Raw genomic sequence first — 10018 nt, 5'->3', positions numbered from 1 at the left:
CGTTTGACTTTTTTTGTTGCGCCAAAACAAAACCAAAAGGGGGGTGGTTTTTTTGGTCCCCCCCCCTGGGGGGGGTGTTGTGTATACAGGGGTCGTGGCACGGGAGTGGTAGAGAGAGTACAATAAAATTGATAATCTAAGACAGACCCAGCTCCCCCCCCCCCCAGTAGGTGGAAGGAGTTGGGTTGTTGACTGGAAAAAGCGGAACCCCGCACCCCAGACAAAACCCCCCCTCCAAAAGTTGTAGGGGGAGTTGCGGGTTGGTGAGCCTAAGGGGGTTGGAAGAACAGACAAGTAGTGAGGGGAGGAGAGTTGATGTTGTGTGTGGAGTTGTTAAGTTATACACGAGCTGGTTTGACTTGTTTAGGTGTTTTAAAGGGACAGTACGACATTCTGGCAATGAGGCCCTTTATCTACTTTCTCAAGAGTCAGATCAATCTTGTGGATACCATTTTTATGCCTCTGTTAACCATCTATAACTTCCATTATATACTGAATGCAGAGACATCAAAGGTATCAAAGAGTTCATCCATAGAAAACGGCCTAAAGGCCCAAATCTTGCACTATATCCTTTAAGAACATCTGAATAATCTAAAACCAACTACAACAATGTCGTACCGTCCCTTTAAACGTCAGGACATAAGAGGCGGCACATCAAAGACAGAGCCTACTGTCTATATACCAATGCCTTCGTACAGTGCAGGGTAAAGGTGTCCACTAGGCTACAAAGTGAAGGGTCAGAAGAGCTCAGTAGTACACATCAGTTGGTGGTGAATATGATATGTGGCCCACCACCAGGACACTACTACAGGAAGTCAGCACTCAAAGGTGAGCAAGTCAACTACTACCATCAACTTCCTTCTAGAACGGCTGACAGGAGGCAGGGAGCAAATGATGACATGCAAATACTATGATAAACAACACAGCCAGTTCATGAAGACAAAATGTAAAATAATCCTACTCATTCTAGATACAGACATTCTAAAAAGCAAGAGAAGGCACAACATAAACAAGAGCGTTGTAACAGTAAAGTCTCGCCCAGGCTAGATTTTCTGCATCATGTGGGTGTATAGCATAGCTGAATGTCCTGTCCTTCTCTCACTGGGTATCAGGCTCTCTAAATCTAACACATCAACTCAAACCCTGCATAAAGTCTCACAGCAGGCTAATGTTTCTGCATCATGTTGGGTGTAATGCATAGCTGAATGTCCTGTCTTCTCTCACTGGGTATCAGGCCTCTAAATCTAACGCATCAACTCAAACCCTGCAGTCAAATCAAGCAGCAGGTCCAGCGTTGTCATGTCAACACTACAACGGAGTGAATACCTGGACTACGGGGAATGACCCAGTCTGTCAGCGCCACAGATCCATTACATCGGTTGAGCATCAACATCCTGCAGTTTCTTTCCATTCAGTTGACACTGTTTTTCTCCATGCAGCCACCTTGCAATGTGATGGGTGTGTGACTGACTGTTTCTAGTGTCAGAGAGCCGGTGTTACCATGGTGTAGTGTAGGCCTACCTAGCTCCATGCGGTGTGAGGAGGGCAGGTCCTTGCTGACGGAGGTGAAGTACCAAACAGGCCTGGTAGGCCAGCAGTAGGCTGGCACAGAGACTGTGGTGAAGACTGAAAGCATGCTGCAGACATTGGTCTGACACCAGGAATGTTCTGCCCTGAAGGGAGGGAGACACACAGGGTGTTAATAACAGGTCATAACAGGCTATAACATGTCACAGATGCTGTGACACACACACAGTTAAGACAAGGTCACAGTGAAGAGAATGCACTCCATTTTGGTTTACTAAGCAATGGCTGCTTTCTTAACTTCAAATCCATTGTTCCCCTGTTATCCTATTGATATTATTATGCTGCTTTGCCTGGCCAAGATCTTTCTAATGGGCCAAGATCTTCCTAATGGCAAGATCTTTCTAATGGGCAAGATCTTTCTAATGGGCCAAGATCTTTCTAATGGGCCAAGATCTTTCTAATGGGCCAAGATCTTTCTAATGGCCAAGATCTTTCGTATCTGATCACATTTTCCGTCTGTTATGGGAAGAATTAGCTGGCTTGTTAAATCCATCCATTTTCTCCAAGCAGCAGAAGCACACTAGGCAATATCTGGAGAAATCCTCAAATACATCACTCAAAGACCAGCATCTCATCAGGCCTGTCATTTGGCAAAATGTAACATGTAAAATATGCAGCTTGAACATATATGAATATATAACCTTATCCCTTCCATTTACTGCCTGCAATTAATATGAATCATATAACCTTATCCCTTCCATTTACTGCCTGCATTATATATGAATCATATAACCTTATCCCTTCCATTTACTGCCTGCAATTAATATGAATCATATACCTTATCCCTTCCATTTACTGCCTGCAATTAATATGAATCATATAACCTTATCCCTTCCATTTACTGCTTGCATTAATATGAATCAATAACCTTATCCTTCCATTACTGCTGCAATTAATATGATGTGAAATAACCTGTATGGTACCACTGACTGGATAGCCATTACTAAGGAGGATGGCTGTATGAAACTAGGAGAAGAGGTCGATGGATTTCACTCTCTGTCTGTCTGTCTGTCTGTCTGTCTGTCTGTCTGTCTGTCTGTCTGTCTGTCTGTCTGTCTGTCTGTCTGCTGTCTGTCTGCCTGTCTGCCTGTCTGCCTGTCTGCCTGTCTGCCTGTCTGCCTGTCTGCTCTGCTGTCTGAGTTCTGAGCTGTCCCATTAGGTCTGGCTACATGCATGTTAGAGTGACGAGGGGACTGAGCATTGTCTCCTGCATTCCACTTCAGTGAGCATGTTGAATTCAGGCATCAACCCAATCTGTGTGTGTGTGGGGGGAGAGCTTCTTCTTCCCATCTCATCTGTCAATAACCTCTCCTACCACAACTTATTTTCCTTCTGCCCTGTACCTTACAGTCTTCATAAAGTACAGCTTGACCCAATCTGTGTGTGTGGGGGGAGAGCTTCTTCTTCCCCATCTCATCTGTCAATAACCTCTCCTACCACAACTTATTTTCCTTCTGCCCTGTACCTTACAGTCTTCATAAAGTACAGCTTGACCCAATCTGTGTGTGTGTGGGGGGAGAGCTTCTTCTTCCCATCTCATCTGTCAATAACCTCCTACCACAACCTTATTTTCCTTCTACCCTGTACCTTACAGTCTTCATAAAGTACAGCTTGACCCAATCTGTGTGTGTGTGGGGGGAGAGCTTCTTCTTCCCCATCTCATCTGTCAATAACCTCTCCTCCACAAACTTATTTTCCTTCTCCCTGTACCTTACAGTCTTCATAAAGTACAGCTTGTCCCTGGCAGCAGAACACTCATTCTAATAGAAGTCATTACTAGCAGCTTGTCCCTGGCAGCAGAACACTCATTCTAATAGAAGTCATTACTAGCAGCTTGTCCCTGGCAGCAGAACACTCATTCTAATAGAAGTCATTACCAGCAGCTTGTCCCTGTCAGCAGAAACACTCATTCTAATAGAAAGTCATTACCAGCAGCTTGTCCCTGGCAGCAGAACACTCATTCTAATAGAAGTCATTACCAGCAGCTTGTCCCTGTCAGCAGAACACTCATTCTAATAGAAGTCATTACCAGCAGCTTGTCCCTGGCAGCAGAACACTCATTCTAATAGAAGTCATTACTAGCAGCTTGTCCCTGGCAGCAGAACACTCATTCTAATAGAAGTCATTACTAGCAGCTTGTCCCCTGTCAGCAGAACACTCATTCTAATAGAAGTCATTACCAGCAGCTTGTCCCTGGCAGCAGAACACTCATTCTAATAGAAGTCATTACCAGCAGCTTGTCCCTGGCAGCAGAACACTCATTCTAATAGAAGTCATTACTAGCAGCTTGTCCCTGTCAGGAGAACACTCATTCTAATAGAAGTCATTACCAGCAGCTTGTCCCTGTCAGCAGAACACTCATTCTAATAGAAGTCATTACCAGCAGCTTGTCCCTGGCAGCAGAACACTCATTCTAATAGAAGTCATTACCAGCAGTTGTCCCTGGCAGCAGAACACTCATTCTAATAGAAGTCATTACTAGCAGCTTGTCCCTGTCAGCAGAACACTCATTCTAATAGAAGTCATTACCAGCAGCTTGTCCCTGGCAGCAGAAACACTCATTCTAATAGAAGTCATTACTAGCAGAATAAGGGTCACAAAATACAGATAACTTTCGGACATCACGGTTGGAAGATTCGGAATTAGGAGGGGAATAAGTATGAAATCTGTGAATCCTCCAACAGGATTTCTGGATGAAGGTGTACTAGACGGGTCGGTTATTTGGTTGATATGAAGTTGGTCGATTTCTTTAGATCTAGATATATTTTCATGGCACACGAGACAGCTGTCTGATTCCTGCCCGTCTCAGTGACTAGTCCGTTGCGGAGGCAGCGGGGGATGGCACAGTCCATCACTAAGACAGTCTCAGTGGACTAGTCCGTTGTGGAGGCAGCGGGGATGCACAGTCCATCACTAAGACAGTCTCAGTGGACTAATCCGTTGTGGAGGCAGCGGGGATGGCACAGTCCATCACTAAGACAGTCTCAGTGGACTAATCCGTTGTGGAGGGCGGCGGATGGCACAGTCCATCACTAAGACAGTCTCAGTGGACTAGTCCGTTGCGGAGGCAGCGGGGATGGCACAGTCCATCACTAAGACAGTCTCAGTGGACTAATCCGTTGCGGAGGCAGCGGGGATGGCACAGTCCATCACTAAGACAGCTCTCAGTGGACTAGTCCGTTGCGGAGGCAGCGGGGATGGCACAGTCCATCACTAAGACAGTCTCAGTGGACTAATCCGTTGTGGAGGCAGCGGGGATGGCACAGTCCATCACTAAGACAGTCTCAGTGGACTAGTCCGTTGCGGAGGCAGCGGGGATGGCACAGTCCATCACTAAGACAGTCTCAGTGGACTAATCCGTTGTGGAGGCAGCGGGATGGCACAGTCCATCACTAAGACAGTCTCAGTGGAAGTCCGTTGTGGAGGCAGCGGGGATGGCACAGTCCCACTAAGACAGTCTCAGTGGACTAGTCCGTTGTGGAGGCAGCGGGGATGGCACAGTCCATCACTAAGACAGTCTCAGTGGACTAGTCCGTTGTGGAGGCAGCGGGGTGGCACAGTCCATCACTAAGACAGTCTCCAGTGGACTAGTCCGTTGTGGAGGCAGCGGGGATGGCACAGTCCATCACTAAGACAGTCTCAGTGGACTAGTCCGTTGCGGAGGCAGCGGGATGGCACAGTCCATCACTAAGACAGTCCAGTGGACAAGTCCGTTGGGGAGGCAGCGGGGATGGCACAGTCCATCACTAAGACAGTCTCAGTGGACGAATCCGTTGCGGAGGCAGCGGGGATGGCACAGTCCATCACTAAGACAGTCTCAGTGGACTAATCTGTTGTGGAGGCAGCGGGGATGGCACAGTCCATCACTAAGACAGTCTCAGTGGACTAGTCCGTTGTGGAGGCAGCGGGATGGCACAGTCCATCACTAAGACAGTCTCAGTGGACTAGTCCGTTGTGGAGGCAGGCGGGATGGCACAGTCCATCACTAAGACAGTCTCAGTGGACTAGTCCGTTGCGGAGGCAGCGGGGATGGCACAGTCCATCACTAAGACAGTCTCAGTGGACAAGTCCGTTGGGGAGGCCAGCGGGGATGGCACAGTCCATCACTAAGACAGTCTCAGTGGACAAGTCCGTTGGGGAGGCAGCGGGGATGGCACAGTCCATCACTAAGACAGTCTCAGTGGACTAGTCCGTTGTGGAGGCAGCGGGGATGGCACAGTCATCACACTAAGACAGTCTCAGTGGACTAATCCGTTGCGGGGACGCGCACAGTCCATCACTAAGACAGTCTCAGTGGACTAATCCGTGGCGCGGGGACGGCAGCGGGGACGGCAGCGGGGACGGCACAGTCCATCACTAAGACAGGCATCAGCCGAGAGGGTGTTTGCTTTGGTACCTCAAGCAATTTGATAGAATGGAGAAAATAAGCGAAATTGCATTGGTTTTCCATAACTGTCTAGTGCTTTGGACCCGACACCGTTTATGAGAGTATTCCTGAGGCCTACAGTACAGTATGTGTGAAGATAATGCTTTAGGTATCATTTAAAATGTCTCGTCTCTCTTCAGAACGCGTCTTGTTTCATATTAACTGTGTGAATGGTTTGCCCTTTGATTGTTAACTTCTATCAATTCACCATGACACATAACACCAGTAGTACATTTACCTTTCATTCTCATCTATCTATGTTTGTTTTGTTCCGGTCATTTCTGTGAATGGATTCAACATGTTATTATTTGGCCTACAGTCAGGGAAGAAGAAGAGCTACTAGAAGCCATTAGTGAGAGATGACTGATTTATCTGGAGGTCGAGGACTAATTGGTTTGTAATTACCATTCTCCATGTCAGAGTGAACACGTTGTTTGCAGAGCTCCCAACCTATGCTACACTCGTGAGGAACTCGTTTTGGTTTATTTCATTCCATTTAAGAGTTTGGTCAATTTATTCATTGTATTATGTTTGGAGCGCTCCTGTTAATATTGTGTAAGGACGAGCACCTGATTATCCATASAAGTRGACCTAGGCTACCTGGCCTGTGTGCAAATGTAGAAATGTGTCCATTTGGGGAAGTCTGATAGTATCTGTGATTGTCTTAACTCACCACCACTAATGAGCTGCGGAGCTTCTCAAAGTGTTTATTTCTTTACCTCAAACAGCAAATCAACAAAGTATGTTTTTACATCCATTGAGAATGACAATAGTTCCTCAATGTATTTGAAAAATCTTTCCAGCTTTCTCCCTTCGATAAAAGGGAAAATGTCATGGTCTGATCCAGTGGAAACGTCATAGCAGGAGCGGGAGGAGGAGGGTCAGGAAAATGTATTGATGCGCTTGATCTCTGGCTCCGTCTTGAGTCATTTGTGCGTCTTAATTTTCAATCACAGTCCCTTAAAGCATCAGACAAGCTCAGTACATATAGCTGATTTTATGGGTGTGTCTATATATGGAAAAATACATGTTTTAGAACAGACAACTCAGACGAGAAACATTTTAGAGGAAGACAGCCCTGGCCTAATCTATACTTACATCAGCAGACAGCTGTTTGACATAGCTGGTTCAAACACCACATTCTCCAGGGCCGGATGACAGAGTCTTTACTCTGCTGGGGGCGTTGCGGTTCAGCCATGTACTCTTCACTAGCCGGGGGAAACTACAACAGACAAACAGCCATTAAGGAATCAGGCCTTACTGGTCAACACCTTTCAGTTCTACTGCACTGAAGACAAAGTCTGAACTGGAGGTTGGATAAATATAGTGTAATTTACATGTTAGTCATTTAGCAGACGATCTTATCCAGAGAGACTTACAGGATCGATGCTTATTTATTGAAGTGATGATATATCCAAGTCAGTCCCAAGTCACACCCTATTCCCTATACAGTGGGGGGGTGTACCTGATGAGGGGTTGGTGCAGGGCAACCAGGGATGCGTGGATGGCCATAGAGACCACAGACAGGTGGAAGTAGTCGAACATGATATTGATGTGTTGGTGGATGCCTCGGTTCAGGCTAAGTGCAAGCGGAGCGAACGACTGCTGATGTTCTGCAGGGAGCTGAGCTCCTCGGGCCTAGTGGGAAGAACGTATCTGCTGGAGAAACTCAAAATCATACAATAGAAAAATGTATTCATATAAACAAATAAAGAATATAAAAAAACTGTGTGCAATGTTTCCATCTAAAGTATTGGAAATATTAGACTTGAAATGCACTGCTGCACACTCCCTTGGTATAAACAGACCCCGGTCAAACGTGTCTGCAAAGTGCCGGCAGACACGGTTTATTTAGGACACCATAGCAGAGATTCAAAAACACAATCTTTATCTAAAAATAGCCAGATCTGGGTTCTAAAATACTACTTGAAGAATTTAAAAAACTTTTATCTGGGCTTGATTGAGCTTGCCTGGTGTATTAGTAGCAAACCTGCAAACCCATCCAGTCTGGCTTTCTGGGCAGGCTAAAGAAGCACTAAAAGTACAGTATCTAGGATTTCAAATGGAGTTTGAACACAGGTTTGGTAACAGCATGAGTAAGCACAGTGTTGGGCCATGATGAAACGTACGAGAAGTCTCCATCTGTGAAGTATAACTCCAGAGAGAGCTGGAAGTCCATGTCATTGAGGATTCTTCTACCTGAAGAGGGATAGAAACGACAGGGGAAAACAGTCATTTCAGAGGGGGAAAGAAAAACTGAGCGAGTCATAGTGAAACGTTGAGCCTATTTCCATCCGACAGAGAGCACCTGATTTCCACCATGACAACGAACCCAATAGAGCCCGATTCACTAGCGTACGTACGTATATGAGCAATGTGCGTAGCTGGGCATGTATTCTTAGTAGTATGTACTACGTAGTATGAAGCAATGTGCAGTAGCTGCGCATAGACGATTCTTAGTGTATGTACTACGTTAGTATGAAGGCAATGTGCAGTACTGGCATACGATTCTAGTAGTACGTACTACGTAGTATGAAGCAATGTGCAGTTATGAGCATGTATGTTCTAAGTAAGTACGGTACATCGTAGTATTGAAGCAATGTGGCAGTACTGAGCATGTATTCTAGTAGTAACGTACTACGTTAGTAATGACAGCAATGTGCAGTACTGGGCATAATACATTTTAGTAGGAGTACTACGTAGTATGAGCAATGGCAGTACTGACATGTATTCTAAACTGGTACGTACTACGTAGTATGAGGCAATGTGCAAGACTGAGCATGTTTCTAAGTAGGTACGTACTACGTAGTAAATGAACGTTCAATGTGCAGTACTGGCATGTATTCTAGTTAGTAGTACTACGTAGTATGAGAGCAATGTGCAGTACTGGGCATTATTCGTAACTAGTAGCTACTACGTTAGTAATTGAAGCAATGTGCAGTACTGGGCCATACATTCTTGGTAGATGTAGTACGAGTATGAAGCAATGGCGAGTACTGAGCAATATTCTAGTAGTATGTACTACCGTATATGAAGCAAGGCAGTACTGGGCATGCATTCTTAGTAGTCTGTACTCACGCGTATGAAGCAAGTGTGCAGTACTGGCACGTCTCTCTTGCCTATACCATACCATCTCATACCATGTCTCTCTTCCTATATCATACCATCCATAGCCGGCGTCTTCTTCCCTATACCATACCATTTCTCTCTTTCCTATATCATACATCGTCCACGTCTCTGTTCCTTATATCAATACCATCATACCACGTCTCTCTTCCTATATCAATACAATCATAACACGTCTTCCTCTTCCTTATCCATACCATTATAACCACGTCTCTCTCTATATCTGAATACATCATAAACACGTCTCTCTTCCTATATCACATACCATCATACCACGTCCTCTCTTCCTATATCCATATCCACGTCTCTCTCTCTATCCATACCATCATACCATGGGCCTCTCTTCCTATATCCATCCATCATACCGCGTTCTCTCTTCCTATATCCAATTACCATCATAACCACGGTCCTCTCTTCCAATTATCATAACATTCATAACGCGTCTCCTCTTCCTATATCCATACCATTCATACCGCGTCTCTCTTCCTATATCTATACCATGCATACCACGTCTCTCTTCCTATATCCATACCATCATACCACATCGTTCTCCTATATCCATACCAGGTCTCTCTTCCTATATCCTACATCATACCACGTTCGTCTTCTATATACGCAAACGTCTCATAACCATACCATCGTCCAGTCTCCTGTCCTATCATACCTTCATTTGTCAATACCTAATTCGAAGATATGAATCTTGGTATAAGTGTTCTTCGCTATGATCTAAGCAACCATTCATAAAAAAAATCGTCCTTTCCTGGGAATCGGAATCATTCACGTCTCTCTTTTCTATAGTTCACAGATACTGTGCTATTTTCAAACAGCATCTCTTCCATTCAAGGGACAATATGACTTCTTATGATCTATATCCAAAAA

The 10018-nt window shown here is 45.2% G+C and overlaps 1 protein-coding gene across 1 annotated transcript in view; it reads right to left on the bottom strand.

Annotated features, from left to right (window-relative positions):
• The window catches only part of fam135a (family with sequence similarity 135 member A), a gene marked incomplete at its 5' end in the record, with an annotated part of 40305 nt that extends 32093 nt beyond the window's left edge, over positions 1 to 8212 (bottom strand). The window contains 7 exon segments of the mRNA XM_070440532.1: positions 619 to 623; positions 1421 to 1574; positions 1576 to 1673; positions 7112 to 7235; positions 7479 to 7596; positions 7599 to 7651; positions 8143 to 8212. Of these exon segments, the coding sequence (XP_070296633.1) occupies positions 619 to 623; positions 1421 to 1574; positions 1576 to 1673; positions 7112 to 7235; positions 7479 to 7596; positions 7599 to 7651; positions 8143 to 8212 (622 nt within the window).
• Between the last annotated feature and the right edge of the window lie 1806 nt (positions 8213 to 10018).

This window comes from Salvelinus sp. IW2-2015, unplaced genomic scaffold (assembly GCF_002910315.2).
Source record: "Salvelinus sp. IW2-2015 unplaced genomic scaffold, ASM291031v2 Un_scaffold2634, whole genome shotgun sequence".
NCBI classification, from domain to species: Eukaryota; Metazoa; Chordata; class Actinopteri; order Salmoniformes; family Salmonidae; genus Salvelinus; species Salvelinus sp. IW2-2015.
This window is presented reverse-complemented; position numbering and strand designations above follow the sequence as displayed.